The sequence below is a fragment of the Aulonocara sp. 'chitande type north' Nkhata Bay genome, linkage group LG3, assembly GCF_057382095.1.
Source record: "Aulonocara sp. 'chitande type north' Nkhata Bay isolate Kocher_YH1m ecotype deep benthic linkage group LG3, A_spYH_male_GT1.1, whole genome shotgun sequence".
Lineage (NCBI taxonomy): Eukaryota > Metazoa > Chordata > Actinopteri > Cichliformes > Cichlidae > Aulonocara > Aulonocara sp. 'chitande type north' Nkhata Bay.
In genome coordinates, this window is record NC_141346.1 from 68,957,285 (window position 1) to 68,975,021 (window position 17,737).

The following is a 17,737-nucleotide window of genomic DNA, read 5'->3' on the forward strand; positions in this document are numbered from 1 at the left end:
AGATGCTCTTTATTTCAGGCGACGTTCAGGATACAAATGTTGAAGGACTGACTTACACTGTCTTTGTGTCTTTGTTTAGAAGCAGAGTGACACAGATGGATCCAGTTCTCAACCCTGTCATCACTGTGGTGGTGGGAAAGACTTTCATTGTGACCTCTGTGGAAAAACTTTCAGTTGGCAAAAGGCCCTAAAAAGACATCAACGTAGACACACTGGAGACAAACTGAAATACTGCAAAGAATGTGGGAGAAGCTTCACCACACCAAGTGAGTTAAAACAACATGAACTGATTCACAGTGGGGTTAAAAAGCACCTCTGTGATCAGTGTGGGTCATCCTTCACCACTGCAAGTCAGCTTAAAACACACAAAGGAGTCCACACAGGAGAGAAACCACACAAGTGCAGACACTGTGAGAGAAGCTTCTCACAGTCAGGTAATCGTAACATTCATGAACGTGGACACATGGAAGGAAACTACAGCTGTGACCAGTGTGACAAGAGCTTCAGGAATCTCAGTTCATACTCTGCACACAAACGATCCCACGTTACTAATAAACTGTTTCACTGTTACCAATGTGCCCAAACATTCACCTCATTGTCTGCTCTGTGCAAACATCAGCGCGATCACTCAGGGCTGAAATCACTCCCATCACTGGATCACAGTGAATCTGAAGACACAGAAAGATCCTCTGGTCAGACTCAAAAAGCTTGAGATCAGGCTCCACAGAGTTCAGATAGAATCATTTAAACTTGTGTTGAACTGAACTGGTTGCTGGGCTGAACTTCTACATAATACAGATCTACATGGGATCTTCTTTTCTGTTGTTTTACTGGGTCAGTTTTGTCCTTTTTTCTCTGTCCTGGTTTTGCTCGTCTGTAAATGATTGAAACTCAGTCAAATAGTTCATTGTTCTCCAGCAAAACGTTTTGGAAACTCATGTTTAACCTTTAAAACTCTGACATGTTTTAGCACACAAGGCTTCATCGGGGAGTTCACTCATGATTGGACCATGAGAACAAAGGTTTTTAGTTCTTTCAAAGAGAGTCTTGGAGATGTTTGATGTTTCTGTTTTTCTGAAACCACCTGAAAGAAAAACTATTTTTCTTGCTTTATGTAGTGTGGAAGTTTTTAATGTTTCTTCATCTGTGATGTTCTTGAATGTGTTCACGTGAAGATGGTACAAATAAACTGTCCTTTCAGCTTTAGCTCCTAATTTATTCATTATTTATGGATGTAGCACAGGACTAATTTGCCCACTCAGTAAATCTCACTCATGGCCAAGAAATTGAAATAAACCTTGTTTCCCTGCTGGATAGTGATCCACTGTAACTCTGCTCCTCCTTCCTGTTTAGGATTTCTGTGGCTGAAGTAAAATTCCCTCCATCCATCACTTATCCCAGCTAACCCACAGCGGGAACGTAACAAGTGGGGGCTCGTCCGGGATCTTTGAAAAGGGAGTTCTGTGTTGGATTTGGTTTTCTTTTTGATTATCTCGCTTTGGCACCTTTTAGAGATTAATAACTTCCCAGTTAAGGTAGGTGAGGGCCCAGCTGAGCTTTTTAAGTTCCTCCTTCGGGCACTCTTTTGTTATTTTGCCTTTGTTGTTTTAGGAGTAATCCTGGGTGGAGATTAATTCTCTGTTGGGGGTAAGCAATTCAGGGCTCCGGTCGCTGAAGTTCTGCCTTTAAAGTTGCCTCGAGCCCAGCACGCTCCGGAAGATAGACAGGGCAAGGTTTTGGAACTGGGTAAGTTGTTTTGTTAACGTGTGTGTGGCGGAAGGTACGTTGGTCAGCTAAAGTAAGTTGTGTAGTGGTCTGTTAACTGTCTTAATTAGGTTGCGTTTTGCTAACTCTTCACCATCCCCAAAATGGTTGACACAGCTGCTAGTGTACAGATGTCTAGAGGCTTGTTTGTGAGCAATAACATTCACCTGGTTCCAGACTTCTGTGAATCCAGTGTTCACAGCTTTTTCAGTGTGTTCGAACGCTTGGCAACTGCACTGCAGTGGCCTCAAGATGTGTGGGGGGTGATGTTGCTGTGTCGGTTGACAGGTAAGGCTCAAGAAGCGTGTTCTTGTCTGTCTAGGCAGGACGGCCTGGTTTATGGAAAGATCAAAAGTGCCGTCCTCCAAGCCTATGAACTGGTACCTGAGGCCTATAGGCAGAGGGTTGGAGTTGGCACAGGGACAGTCTTGACTTCGCCAGGGAGAAGGCGAGGCTCTTTGATAGGTGGTGTGCGGCAACCCAGGTTAATGATGTGGGGTCCATACGTGAGCTTATGCTGGTGGAGGATTTTAAAATCTTTGTTCCTAAGTCTGTGGCCCTTTATTTAAGTGAACAGAGGGTTACAACTCTACAGCAAGCTGCCACCCTGGCAGATGAGTTTAAGCTGACTCATACAGCAAGTGCGGTAGGACAGGATATCCCTCTGCACTATAGCGCAGCCTGGACAGGTAAAAGTGGGCCAGCTAAGAAGGAAAATGCAGTTATGGTGTTAAGACCTAGGCCCAAACTGTGTTTTTTCTGTCACAAGCCTGGCCATGTGGTTGCCAATTGTGTCAAACTGGCACTCAAACAGAAAGCCCACTCAACACAAAAGGGGCCTGTTTTGAGAAAAGTCAGTCGTGGCTCTCAAACTGACAAGCTTGCCAGGCCTACGGAAAGGCTAAACCTGGAGCATAATTGCTCGGTAGCACCCCGTAATCAGTGTACGAGGCCAACTAACCCTGAGCTGCCGCTGGTTGACCCTTTCTCCGGTTCATGTTCAAAACCACCCTTCAGATCTGCACCCCTTGCTAACAAGTATGTCTGTGTTTCAGCGAAGCCTGCTAGCTGCCTGCTGGGTTCTCCACACGTGATAGTTCGAAGCCCTGGCTATCCCATGGGACACTGTTTCGAGGGTTTGGGGCCACTCTCTGGGAATGTTGTGAACCCACTGAGATGGGATTGGCAGCTCCCGCAGGTAATGCCTAACCGGTGCTATGGGGTTTGGTAGGTGGAAACCCTGCAATTTCTTCATGAAACGGCTATGGACTCACTTTGTGTTATCGTAAATTTGACAAACCATGGGTTTGCATTTATGGGAGGGGGTGTTACGGCCCTAGCAGGGCCTCTCTCTCTCCTGAGGATGCCTGTGTGGGAGTGTCCCACTACTTCCTGCCCGAAGTGCCACCTTTCCCTCCTGTACAGCTGACTCCCATCAGCAATTAAAGGTATTTAAGCCCAGAGCAGGGTGAGCTCTGGGCCAGAGTGCCATTTGTGTGGGTACAGCTAGTGAGCTGAGTGTTTTTGCGGTGTTTCCAGCTGGTGAGCTGTGTTTTGTGGTTTTCAGCTAGTGAGCTGCGTTTTCCTTTTGACATTTTGCATTACTGACCAACGCCTGAGTTTTGTTTGTGTTACTCTTATGGTGATAGCGGCTTGTCCGTCTCTTTTAGTTTAATTACTTCAATAAAACTGTTTTATTTAACTGTTTCGCCTCCTTGATTCCTTTTTCTGACCCGGTCACTTTTGTTACTTCCCCCTCCCCGCCTAGACCCCAGGGGAACGTAACACAAATGGAAACATGTTTAAAAAACACAATGTGAGAGAGACGTTGAGGTCCTTAGAAGTTGCCCTGGGTTTTTCTGTCACCCTGCTAGATGTTACACACCTTGTTATTGGACTGATTTCTACTGCTGGACTACTCCTGCGGAGAGTAACAATACTCTTACTAATTAGCTCCCTTTCACACCTTTGGGGATATTTATTTTTGTGTTTGCAGCGCTGTGAGCCAGAAAAGCGAGAGAAAAATCTGCAACAGCGACGAGCCGAATGCTTACGTGAATCGCAGCAGCTGCACATGTGCTACGCTGAATTAGAGGATATCTTTGCTCTGGATTTCTATTTCTACTTTTTCATTTCTATATGATTCTTCTTGCATCTAAACAAAGATGATTCAATTTGCTAAATGTTGATGGCTCTTCGTGCTCAGGTGTAAATGAGACGTAATATTTGCTCTTGGTTTGGTTCTCCTGTACAGAACCTTGCAGTACAACAGAAACCTAAAAACATTATTTGTAGTTGTTATTCTTAGTTGTTCTGCTGCCTAAATACCACAGGGTCTGATTATGAAGTTATTGAGCTGCACATACGTTACGACCTGCTTAAGTTTGAGGTCACAGCGTCTGTAGAGCAGCTGGAACATAATGAAGTCTACAAGGTTAAAGTTTTCTCTTCAGTTATTGTTCTTTCTGCTGCTTGGTTTGATGGATCTGAGAGCTTTTGTTTTTATTATTGTTATTATAATTATCATTAATATTTTACTCTCTAGAAGCTTTAAAATAGTGTTTGTGTTTGAAAAAATTGATTTAAGAATTGAACAGAAACATCTGTCCTTCTGAAAATCGCCCAAAGGCACGGAGACAAAGTCAAAGGATGCAACCTGTAACTTTCTCTTCCTTCATGTCAGGACCATCATCCATGATTTATATACAATGCATATAGCAACAGTAGCACTTTAGTTTGGACTTTATGATTTCTGTAACTGGAAAATATTATTTTGTTTAAAGACAGAAGTGACCGCATAGTTGCAACATCAAAGGGAAATATGAATTAATTAGCATCAAGTATATTTGTTGCTTAAGCGTTTGCACTATAACTTAAGTAGGATTATAACTTTTAAGGAAGGAAAGATTTCAGATATTTAGTTCACTGTTTCAGTTATTTTATATGAAATTAAAACATTTACGTTGGTCAAATATGATGCTCTAAATCAAATAAAAGTTTGAAAATAAATGATGTATTTTTAAATGCTGCAACAAATGTTCACAAAAAGTAACTATAATTAAAACCAGTTAAACAAAATCAAATGTTTGAATCATGCTTAACCAAATGCCAGGCTGGAGAGCTGAACCTAAAGTATACGTAGAAAGATTTCAACATCTGAGCAGTTTTTAATGTTTTTATCACATATAAATGTCACAGCAGTGGGTCCTGGCCCAATGCTTTGTGTTTTTGGTTTTCTTTGACTCTTGTTTTTCTTGGTTTTTGTTCTTCTTATTTATCAGGCTCTCAGTAATCTTAGTTCTCCCTCCCTCAGTGTTCATTTCAGCCTGTGTTTAGTTTCTGTTCCCGTGTCCCACGTTTCATCGTTTCATGTCGAGTCAGCCCTGTCTCTCTGTTTCCTGTGTCTCCCCAGTCAGCCCCGCCTCCCTCGGGCACTCATGTGTGATACAGAGTAATAAACTTAAATACTTATTTTCCACCCTGATTTACGAATAAATTCTTTACAAATCCTACCATGTGAATTCATGGATTTTTTTTTTCACATTCTGTCTCTCACAGTTGAAGTGTACCTCTGGTGCAAATTACTGACCTCTGTCATCATTTTAAGTGGGGGAACTTGCACAATCGGTGGCTGACTAAATACTTTTTTGCCCCACTGTACAGCTGATTATGATCAGAATCAGAATACTTTATTGATCCCTGGGGGAAATTATTTTTTGTTACAGTGCTCCATTTTAAACCAACATTAAGACAAGACAGACAATACGCTAACTAAGAATAGTACAATATATACATATATATACTGTAGAATAAGGAGGGGATGTTTTTCTCATTATTATTTAATATTTTAATATGCCATTATTAGTTCATTAGAAGTATATAACCAGCTTTGCATTAAGCATGAATTGAAGTTTTTGATCTTACATTATTCTTTGCATTACAGTGATGGTGATAACTTTAGTTTGATCTTTCTTACAGGTACCAGAATAATAACATGATTTTCCATTGCAGATGTAATCATGATCATTCCATACACATTGCAGTTTGTTGCTCATTCTAGAGTTGTGCTCAAGGTAATTAAAGGTTAAAAGCTACAGCCAGCGCGAGTCTGGCTGATCTATGGAGGGCAAAGGCTTTGAGCTTGGAAGGCCGCACGCGCTTACACAGCACTTATAAGATGTCATTCTTGGTGATTTTGTGCTCAGTCATGTTTTAATATGTTTTAAGTAGAAGTAGCTGATCCAGCAATATTCATTTAATATTATATACTTGATTTAGAGCAATACACACTGATGGTCTTAATAAATGAAAGAGTCCTTGTAGTTGCCATGTTGTGTCTTAGCAGGGTACAGACGGTTCCAGGAGAAGGGGGGCAGTCAGCGTCTGCCCTCGGGAAGGAGACAATGTTATTCTTTGTGTTAAATAAAATTGTCAACATTGATTGTATTATACCTGTCGCTACGCATGAGGGGGCGTTCTAATACCCTGATTTCATAAAACTATGGAGATGTGTTTTTTGAGATGAGATCTGAGACTGTCTGCATACAGTGTCCATCTCCCACGTGTGTGATCATTAAATCATCGTTTGACTCAACCCGACCGGACCAGTGTTGTTATTGTGGGTTTTTCCTCTTGTCTCCATCCCCAATATTCTGAACCTTAACATTTTGGGGGCTCGTCCTGTGGTATTGGGGTGGAAGTGTGAGGTGTGGACGGTCTGAGGTTGTCGAGCGGACAGGCACGGACCAGGGATCTGATGTGAGTGAGCTTCCCGGGTGCATCTAAAAGGTAAGGCACTGCCTGTTGAGTTGATTCCCAAATTGTGCCAAATTGGGCTGCATTAAATTAAAAGCCTGCTCACTGACGTTGCTGGTGGGTGTCTGTTTTGATTTTGATGAGAATCACCGTGTGTTATGCAGTTAAAGTTGCTTAAGAATGTTTAATGAAGTTGAAGAAATATGAAACTGTTCTGGAGGTAACAGATATAATGTTGGGTTTGAGTCCCTGGATATTGAGCTGAAGGCTCAGGTAGTTTGGTAGGGAAATTAGGACAGAAACTGTTCTGGAGGTAACAGATACTGTTTAATAGTTTTACAAATTAGGTCAGAAACTGTTCTGGAGGTAACAGATACTGTTTAATTGATGTGTTAAAATTTGTCAAAATTGTTTAGGTGAAAATTGTTATAGGACGGCACTGGAAGATGCTAAGAAGCACATAGCCCGGAGGTTACGCTCCCTCCTGGCCGTGGACGCGCGGTCTTGACCTGTCGGCGAACAGGGGTAGTTCAGTTTTGGTTTAACTGTGGGGTACAGGGCATCCCGAAATAAGCTAGGAGTTACCGAGACTCCTCATCGTTTAAAACGGTGTCATGTGCTTGTTTGGACAAAGTTAAATTGAGTTAGGGACTTTAGAAATCAGGCCATAGGCTGTTCTGGAGGAAACAGATACTGGTTAATTGATTACAAAAAAGTGAAGCTTTCTTCGGTTGGACCCGTTAATTTAAATTTGTCGAAATTTGTTAGGTGCTGAATCTGTCATGTCTGTCAGTGATTGTAAATATAAGACGTCTTTTGTGAATAGAATTCTATCTGAGCTTTGTGTGACCCTGTGTGTGATGAGAGCGCAGCTGCAGCGCTGCGAGCTATTTTTAGACGGTGTGAACATGCAAATGAGCGTGTGGCTGGGAGGAGAACGGAGCTTTTCACTTCCTGCCCAGAGTGTGTGTGAGCCTTATAAGCAGAAGGCTTTTTATTGCTGAAAGTTTGTAAATATGCTGCTGGTTTTGATGTTATAACAATGTAAATAGTTTTTGATTTAAAAAGAGTGGTTTAAATAATTTTCAGACACACCTTGCAAATGTGCTTATAATGAGTTGGCACTCGGCCTTTGAAGGTCAGAAGCTTCATTCGGCGTGACTGTCCGGATTGATAAAGTGTAGTAAATGCCTTGAGTGCAGAGGGTTAAATGCAAACAAGCTTACAAACACATAGGTTATGATCAGAATAGGTCCCTAGAAGGCTTTTGAATGTTTTAAACCAAGTGGGAATCACTAGAAGGTTATTTGTTAATCACAGTTGATTTATGTAATGTAAAAAGCATTTAAGACTGAGTAACTTCAGTTTTTGAGGAGGATAAGAGAGCGTTCCTAGATCAGAGTAAGTTGCTGTAAGTCAATTGAAAATAATTTAATTAAATCTTAAATATTTTATACTGATAACACAACTGATTTTAAGCCATATCTTTAAATAAGTAAAGTTCATGAAGTTTTCTGAGCTGCCATGACACAGAGAAAGTGGAGTGTTTCACCCTGAAAGGATGAAATGATGCTCTGCCTTTGTTGTCAAGTTCAAACATAGGCCTTAAATAAATATGAGCCACTAATAAGCGTGACATAATTAATAATTTCAAACAATAAAGCATATTGGGTGAGTGACCCAGATAACAATAATTTATGAGCACGCAATAAAGTGGACCTGTTAGAACCCCTTTGACATTTGTCCCTTCAACAATAAATGATTATATTGTGTCCCATGCACTAAACAGTCTCATTTAATACTGTTAAATCGTTGTTTAAATAGAATAAGCAAACATGCCTGTGCTTTATTTTGCAACCTGTAACATACAAATTGCAGAGGAAGAGGGTCGACTGGAGGTGACCTGTAAATGTCACATAGTGACTGAGGAAGGTGTTTCACCTTATGAGATGACAGTGGGGTCCGAGATTGAGCTGCATGAGCTAAATGCCTATATACAACGTTGTCTATTTCTATTTCAAGGCGTAAAGGAGATGACTGAGCATGAAAATGATCCAAATTGGGAGCCCACAGAGGCCGCCCACTTTGCTCAGGCTATGGTAGAGTCGGTACTAGACGGTTTTGATTTTGATATGCTTGCTTGGGAAATAATGTAATTATCTGTGGAGATGTCTCCAAGCGATTAGTAGATTTAAAGGAGACAAATGTGTGCTTGAGAGTGCGTGGTTGAAATTGTGTGTGTGGGTGTGCGTTTGAAAGGCTTTGAAACATAGATTTGATTTGAATAAAGCTAATCACAGTACTATGGTTTGGCATTGAAGTAGAGCGAGCTATACAGCTAATTATTGAGGAGTTTGGATTTAATTGGTCCATTGCTCCCTCGCTCGGTAAACAACACGGTGAATTTGTTAGTTTGTGAGCAAACATGATACTGCTTTGGGGCAATTTTCTGTGAAAAAATTTAAGGCTGTGTGAATGCATTTGAGCTGTGTTATTGTTTTGTGCCCCAAAGTTAACATGCAGTGTGTATGAGTTTATAACATTTATGTTCCAGAGTGAAAAGTGGTCATTAAAAGCGAATATTGAAAGAGGCTTGGTTAAGACTTGACACACTGCGTTGGCTGTGTGTCTTACCAAGCAGATCATAAGGAGACAGTGACCCTTGGAGGAGCGAAAGTAATTCTGAAAGCTAACAGGCAGACATTGCGGAGTGATCCAGAAGGAGGAGCCGTATAACGTCACAAAAAAGGGAGGTAAGCTTGTGTTCTAGGATAATGGCTGACGGCCCGAACACGACACCTACTGGGCACAGAGGCTATAAGCCTCTAAAGGAGCAGCAGCAACAGTTAAAAAAAGCTATTCGCTTAGCTTCCCCTGGATCAACAAAGTTAGCTGAGAAGGACTGCAAAGCAATGGAAGCTGAGCTAAACAAGCTTATTGATTCCCAACAGAGAGGGCTGGATGACAAAATAGCCCTAAGTCTTGTGCTCAAAATAGAAGGAGAGAGATGTGAGCAGCAACTGGAACAACTGCAAACCGAGGCAGAGAAAAGTTCAATCAACTGGAAAATTAAATAACAAATCAAGAAACTACAGCAAACTCATGCAAAGTGTTGCAAGTGGATGTTCTTGTGGAACGGAGCATCTTCCTGGATGGAGGAGGATAACACAGCGGAAACAGAAGATATGGAAAGCATAATGGAGGCTTTGAAACAACTGAAAGACCAAAATAAGAAGCTGGAAGGCCAAATGAAGAACTGGATTCCAAAACCAGGAGATGCTAACAAGTATCACACAGCAGAGATTCTTCCTTGGGCCACATTAACATCTAATGCCGTAGGACGACAACATATCATGCCTGTAAGCTGATGTTGAATACACCAGAGCACCACTGGTGTTTCATAATGAAGGGCCTATGACAGTTAAATGTCAGTCCCTGAATGGGGAAGGGAAAGAGATAACATCAGCCGCAGAGGAAGGCTTGCCTTTGCCTTCTTGTTCACATGAGAGAGAAGACAGGCCAAAAGCCGAAGCATCAAGAGAGAGCCTGCCAGACCAGACTGGAGAAGCGGATTGGACCGCAACAAACGAGGAAATGATTTCACCGGTGGAAAGGATGGCACAACCGGCTTTCATCGGGCTGCCAACACCAGCAAGAGAAGAGCAGGCCCAAACCAGGTCAAAACACTCTAAAGCAATGGCCAAGTCAGACACATGGGCAGGAGAAGTATTCGGACGAATGCTTGAAGCCCCGCAAGGGCTATTGGAAGTATTAAATACACTGAAGACCGTAAAGGACAAAATGACCAAAAGCATGGCAGAAGAGGAGAGCGACAATGACTCATCTACCACAGAGGAAGAAGAAGATGATGAAGATAACGACAGAGGAGGAGTCTCGTCAGAACCAAGTATAGCCAGGAATTTTAGGTCAAGACAGGTGAAAAAAAAAAAGAGCAGGGACAGAGGAGGCCTATTTTTAAGAGTTCAAAAGGCAAGGGAAAATTGGGACAGTGTAAAACTGTGACCAAAGCAGAAAAAGCTGCGGGCACTCATTATAATTTGCCTTTAGTGGCTGGTGCAAAAAATGAACCAGTGTACCGCGCATACAAAGTAAGAGATTTGGAGGCATTGGTTAAACAGCTTCCACCTATAACTGGGGGCGGAGTAAGGTGGTTGCGTGAATTAGGCAGACTAACAGAAGGAGAGGAGCTTGCGATTGGTGATTTTCGCGCCATTTCTGCGCGGTGTATGCTCGGTGGTGGGATAGCAGATGTAGAGGCTATAGCTCGCACAACTCGCTATGCAAATGATTTGCCTTATCATGAAGTGCAATGTGCTTTGTCTGACGCAGTCCGTGAAAAGTACCCAACCCCTAATACAGGAGCCATACCTAAAATAATTTGGGACCCCCAAAACACACCTAGAGAGTTTTTAGAAAAAGCCAGAGATCAGTGGTTGTTAGAAACAGGTACCCATCCGGGTAGAGAAGGTGAGCATCGGGCGTGGTTTCGCTCAGCGGTGCTGGCAGGGCTGCCAAACCAGGTCACAGAAGATCTACAGAAAAACCCAGATTTTGCCGTAGCAGATTCGGTGCAGTGGGAAAGACACGTCTCACATCGTTTGCAGCTGGAGCAGGACAGGGCGAACAAGCAGAAAAAAGAGTTGGAGGAGGCACAAGCGTCTCTACTCAAACTACAGTTGGTGGAGGCCAGAAACAAAGCCAGCGAAAAGAAAAAAGAGGAAAAAGAAAAAACAGAAAAAATTATGATAGTTGCGACCCAGCCTGGTCCTGGGCCTGAATGGCCAGATAGTGGCCCGGGTCCCTGCACTAATGACGGATGGCCCGCCAATGCACCAAGGCAGAACCAACCCACAGGGAATTGGGGAACCGGTGAATCGTACAGAGGGCGTGGTGGCTCAGCGGGGGGAGTACAAAGAGCTCGTGACACGGGGAATCTCAGCAGTGTGCCTTGGAATGTCTGTTGGAGGTGTGGAGCAGAGGGTCATTGGAGCAAATATTGCCCAGAACGTCGTCAGAACAATCAAAGAAGAGGCTACCAATCCCAGGCACGTGGAGCTCCGAGAGCAAGAGATGGCTCTAGGGGAGCATATCAGGCCCCAAACCCGAGTGCAGCACCAGCCGCGCAGTATCCAGTGGCTGACTGGAGGGAGGACCAGTACTGAAGGGACCCGGAGGGACCAAACAGTATGGTAATGGCAGATCCCATGCTGTTAATGACTATAGAAGGGACAGAATTGCCCTTCTTAGTAGACACTGGAGCAACATATTCAACCTTGAGAGCAGCACCAGACAGTGCAACGTTGTCCTGCCACACAGTGAACGTGGTGGGTTTTTCCGGGATCCCGACAACTCTGCCAGTGACTGACCCAGCTTTGACAAAGCTGGGCAAGCAGACTTTGAAACACAACTATGTGGTGTCATCGCAAGCGCCAGTAAATCTTATGGGCAGGGACCTGCTCGTGAAGTTGGGCGCCACAATCACATGTTCAGCAGATGGATTATCTGTGACTCTGCCAGGGGGCCAGCATTTTCCGTGCCTGGGAACAAGTTCAAAGACTCAATACCTGCTTCAAGACTGTGAAAGAGCAAAAGTCAATATCTACTGGGGGAGACTAGTGAAAGAGGATGTTCTGAGGCAATTTCAGCTGTGGAGACCCTGGATAATGAGCTTGGCAGTTTACTCCCCTCCGCGCGACCCTTACCACGTTACCCTGTTTTATGATAAAGAGAATGACGACACCTATCGTGAATTATTTCAATCTGATCTTGAGGGTCAGACGTGGAATGTGCAAACACATGACATCTACATCGGACCAGAAGGTGTAGCCGCGGCTGTGAAATTAACTGATGAACAATTGCCTTGGTACAATGTGGAACAAAATTCAACCCCTCACATTACATTGGCGGTCCACCAAGGTCATGGTGCAGGTGATCTAGGTCCAATGGTCAGGCAAGCACTGGATGACACAGGGTGGCAAAGAACCCAAATTCCTAACTTATCTTATGCTCCAAATTGTAAAACCTATCGCATAACTTGTGCCTGTGAGGATACAGTGATCTTGGAACATAAAGAAATTTCAAAAACACATGGTGAGGAGTGTGTAGATCATCCTCACGCAGTTGCTGGACTGTCGAATCTGCCTGACAGTCTATGGTCAAAAGGGCCCACGGATGTTGGCCTAGCTAAGTGTCCTCCTGTCTTGTTCCAGCTCAAGTCACACACACCAATCAATAGACCACAGTATAAACACAAACCTGAAGCAGAGGCAGGAATTACAGAAACAAGAGAAGGCCTGCTAAGGGCCGGGGTGTTAGAGCCCTCTCACTCACTGTGGAACACACCAATTCTACCAGTGGAGAAACATGGAACAGGAAAATACCGTATGGCACATGATTTGAGAGCCATTAATGAAATATTGCTCTCTACTACTGCACCGGTACCAAATCCGTACACAGCTTTATCAGCTATCACATGTGACCAAAAGTGGTTCACGTGCATAGACCTGGCAAATGCATTTTTTTTGTCTTCCTCTGCATGAGTCACTCAGAGACATTTTTTCATTCACATACAGAGGCCAACAACTCAGATACACACGTTTGCCACAAGGCTTTGCACTTTCTCCAGGCATTTTCAATCAGGTGCTTAAAGAAGCCCTGTCGTCATGTAATTTGCCTAATGATTGTACATTAATACAATATGTTGATGATCTTCTCATTGCAGCCCCGTCAGCAGCGGATTGTACAGCGGCATCGTTCGTTGTGTTGAATAGGTTGGCGGAATGTGGCTTTAAAGTAAGTAAAGACAAGCTGCAGTTAGTTCGCCCTGAAGTGACCTTTTTGGGCCGGGTAATCGCACACAAATCAGTGGGTTTGATGAACACACACAGAGACCAAATTTTGACACACCCAAAACCGCGAACTGTGAGAGAAATGCTTTCTTTTCTTGGTTTAACAGGTTACAGCAGGCAGTTCATTCCGGATTATGCAGGCAAAACTGCCCCTTTAAGGGGCCTAATGAAGCAAGTTGGTGTTCGAAACTTTAAGGCTGAGTTGCCTTGGACGCCTGAAGCTGAAGCCGCATTTATTAGGGTAAAACAGGATTTGTCAAGGGCCTCAGATTTAGCCACACCCAATTATGATGAGCCATTCTATTTGGATGTTTCTGAAACAAACTCTATTGTAAATGGAGTGTTGTTTCAGAAAAAAGGGGGGGGTAGAGAAGTGCTCATGTATGTTAGTGTAAAACTACATCCAACAGAAGCAAAGCATCCTACATGCATACAACATGCAGCAGGGGTCGCGAGAATTATCCAAAAAACAGCACATGTAGTGAGAGAACACCCACTAAAAATACTCACTACACATAGCATAGTGGCATACGTGAATTCACAAGCATTTTGTATGTCACCACGGGCACATCAGAGACTGAGCAAAGTCTTAGAGGCCCCAAATTTGACATTCACACATGAAGGAATTAACATGGCAGATTTAATGGGTGTAGGGGAACCACATGACTGCGCCAAAAGAGCACAGATTGAGGAAAAGATTAGAGAGGACCTGAAGGCCGAACCCATACCGGGAGCTGAGGACTGGTTCACCGATGGATGTTGCCACCGAGACGAAGGAGGACTGAAAGCAGGGTATGTGGTGGTCTGCAGAGTAGAAGGAGATTATCAGGTCAGAGAGTCAGGAAGGATTGAGGGAAAGCAGTCGGCCCAGAGAGCTGAAGTGATAGCCTTAGCTCGAGCTTTGAGACTAGCCAAGAACAGGAGAGTGAACATCTACACCGATTCGGCATATGCGTTTGGAGCAGCGCATGTGGAGCTGCCTCAGTGGAAAAGAGCAGGATTCAGAACAGCAACCAATGCACCTATTTCCCACAAACATGAAATGGAGGAACTGGAAAAGGCCTTGGCTGACCCAGAGGAGGTGAGCATTATAAAATGCAAAGCTCACTCCCAAGGAACCAGCATGGTGGAAAAAGGAAACCAGAGAGCAGACGAAGCCGCAAAGGAGGCCGCAGGCTACAAAGGACAGAGACAAATGATACAGGTAACCCCAGAAGAGGAGAGATCTGTTGACTTGATTGAGGAAGTTAAACGGGCCCAGGAGGAGGCATCCCCAGAGGAAAAGGGGGTGTGGAAAAACAAAGGAGCCTGGCAGGATGGACATTTGTGGAGGGGGCCAGACGGGCGCCCTGTGCTGACAGCCAAAATGGCAGAACAGAAGGTGGATGAAGCCCACGGACTTGCTCACGTGGGGAGAGCCCAGATGGAAAGAAATTTGTGTCATTGGTGGCATCCTGAGCTGCGAGGAATGATAAGGGAGAAGGCCAGGATGTGCTTAATCTGTGGGGCACACAATCCTAAGCCAGCAGTAAAACCGGAAGTGGGTAAGTTTCGGCCCCCTGAGAGGCCGGGAGAGGAGATTGTTATTGATTTCACTGATATGATTGATTCTGGGCCGGGCGGTGTAAGATATTTGTTATTGTGTGTTGACGCTTTGACCGGCTGGCCAGAGGCCTGGGCTACAAAAAAGGAGGATGCTAAGACTGTCGTTAAGTGTTTAATCAATCATTACATTCCCCGTCATGGGTTCCCGAAAAGAATTAGATCAGATAATGGAACCCATTTTCAAAATCAAGATTTGGAAAAAGTAGAAAAAATGTTGGGCGTCCAGCATAAATTTGGAACGGTCTATCATCCTCAGTCTCAGGGGAAAGTAGAAAGAATGAACCTAAATTTGAAAAACAAATTGGCAAAAATCTGCGCGCAAACAGGGCTAAATTGGGTCGCAGCCCTGCCGGTTGCGTTGATGACCATAAGATGTTCTGTTAATCAATCCACAGGTTTTACACCATACGAGCTGCAAACCAGGAGACAGTTTCCGGCACCTTGGACGGTGGGCTCGGGTGAACGGGACAAAAAGGGGAACCGGTCCCACGCAGACTACTGGAACGAGCTAAAGGCGCTAGTGTCCAGTTTCACGAAACAGGCGGCTTGTAAAGGGCCCACAGGAGAAGGAGAGGTCCCAGACGCGAAAACAGTGTGGCTGAGAGTCATCAAACGAAAGTGGAAGGAGCCCCGCTGGACTGGTCCATATGAGGTATCGGCTCGGACGGCGACAGCGGTCCAACTGAAGGGGAAAGGCGACACCTGGTATCACTGGACGCAGTGCGCAGCTGCGCACGAGGGCTTGGTGGGGAAGGATCAATCTCAACCCGACGCAGGTGAAATTGAGCGGCACAATAATCCCTCACACCTGTGCAACGGACCGACCGGTAGTCTACCCGGAAGGTCGAAGAAAGAAGAGCAGCCAAGGAGGAGATCGCCGCGCCAACGAAAAGGAGCGGTACCACACTGAACACCTAAAACAGGAGAGAGGCTCTGACAAAGGGCTTTGAACTTTTTACTACACCATAACATTCACATACCACCATGCCATCACAACAATTAGACACTGGTGCTGAAAGAAGAGTTTCAAAAGCCATCACAATGTTCAAAATTATTATGAGTTTGATGTCAACTATGTTGCTAATCATGGCTATTTGTTTTTTGATTTGTTTGTTGCAGACCGACCCGGGAAACCAGTCTGAGCACGGAGGCCATGCCAGTCCGGCGTTGTTTGATACACCAAGTACATCACGCGTGGTCCATAGTGATTTAAGGTTGCGGGCAAGAGTGAAGCGCGAGGTCTCTGGTAAAAAGGATGAGTGTCTCAGCCCATATGGTGGTTTAGAATTAGATTATGTTATTGGCTCCACAACTTCCTTTACGTTTGATCTGTGTGATGTTGTTAATTGCAGGGACGTCGGCAGTGCTTGGAGGGGATACAATGTGTGGGTCTGTTGGGATTATTCAGTGAGTACGCACTGCGAGAGGGGAAATCGTCCGTATGACAGCTGGTGCCGTAATTGGGACCAGGTAAGGGGTTACACTGGGCAAAATTGGGAACCGTTAGAATCAGGATCAGAAAACGGGCTTAAACTACAGAGGGATTTTAGCCCCTCTGGAAACGCGTTAACTTTATCATTGGGGAATTGGCATCGCAAACAATCTATGTATTTGGTTCTGGGGGTGGAAATAGCGGGGGTTGATCCAAAAGGGTTAAGAACGCAAGAACGTAGATAGGATCAATTATGTTCACTATAATGTACTGAGGCTCTCTAACCTCACCAGAGACGGCATGGAGGGGTTGGCGGAGCAGGTGGGTCCGACCTCGTTAATGGGAGTGCAGAATAGAATGGCCCTTGACATGTCGTTAGCGGACAAAAAGGGGGCGGTTGTCCTATATTGGCCGATCAGTGTTGTAATTTTATTCCAAACAATACTGCTCCAGATGGGTCGGTAACCAAGGCTCTGGAGGGCCTAAAGAGCCTTTCTGAAACTATGCATGATCACTCCGGTGTTGGTAATCCGTTAGAAGGCTGGCTGACCTGAGTGTTCGGACGGTGGAAGGGGGTCATCGCTTCGGTCATGTTTTCTTTGTCTGTTGTGGTGGGTATTATGGTTATTTGTTGTTGTCTCATCCCTTGTGCCAGAAGAATGTTCAAAAGTATGTCTGTGAGAGCAGTGGACCCTGGAGTCATTACTCCAATGTCCATGATGCCAATGATGCATGTGGAACTGAATGGGTAGGCCAAGGAGGGACACAACTGTTTGTGACCTCTGGATTCTCCAGAGGTCAACAGAGGGAATTGTAGAATAAGGAGGGGATGTTTTTCTCATTATTATTTAATATTTTAATATGCCATTATTAGTTCATTAGAAGTATATAACCAGCTTTGCATTAAGCATGAATTGAAGTTTTTGATCTTACATTATTCTTTGCATTACAGTGATGGTGATAACTTTAGTTTGATCTTTCTTACAGGTACCAGAATAATAACATGATTTTCCATTGCAGATGTAATCATGATCATTCCATACACATTGCAGTTTGTTGCTCATTCTAGAGTTGTGCTCAAGGTAATTAAAGGTTAAAAGCTACAGCCAGCGCGAGTTTGGCTGATCTATGGAGGGCAAAGGCTTTGAGCTTGGAAGGCCGCACGCGCTTACACAGCACTTATAAGATGTCATTCTTGGTGATTTTGTGCTCAGTCATGTTTTAATATGTTTTAAGTAGAAGTAGCTGATCCAGCAATATTCATTTAATATTATATACTTGATTTAGAGCAATACACACTGATGGTCTTAAT

At 44.1% G+C, this 17,737-nt stretch overlaps 1 protein-coding gene and 1 pseudogene across 1 annotated transcript; both read left to right on the forward strand.

Moving 5' to 3' along the window:
- The first annotated feature begins 9,218 nt into the window (after positions 1-9,218).
- On the forward strand, positions 9,219-11,831 carry LOC147336837 (uncharacterized; annotated as a pseudogene).
- Positions 11,832-14,230: 2,399 nt separating this feature from the next.
- On the forward strand, positions 14,231-15,903 carry LOC147336838 (uncharacterized). The gene is made up of 2 exons (XM_086287692.1): positions 14,231-14,932; positions 15,389-15,903. The coding sequence occupies exons 1-2, from the start codon at positions 14,431-14,433 to the stop codon at positions 15,901-15,903; spliced, it is 1,017 nt and encodes a 338-aa protein (XP_086143818.1). The 5' UTR covers positions 14,231-14,430.
- Positions 15,904-17,737: the final 1,834 nt, after the last annotated feature.

Bases quoted from the DNA above. Each gene is read 5' to 3' on its own strand.
- LOC147336838 (XM_086287692.1), top strand. From the start codon at position 14,431: ATGGAGGAACTGGAAAAGGCCTTGGCTGACCCAGAGGAGGTGAGCATT. The intron at 14,933-15,388 runs GTAAGTTTCGGC...ATCAATCCACAG, and splicing joins AGCAGTAAAACCGGAAGTGG to GTTTTACACCATACGAGCTG.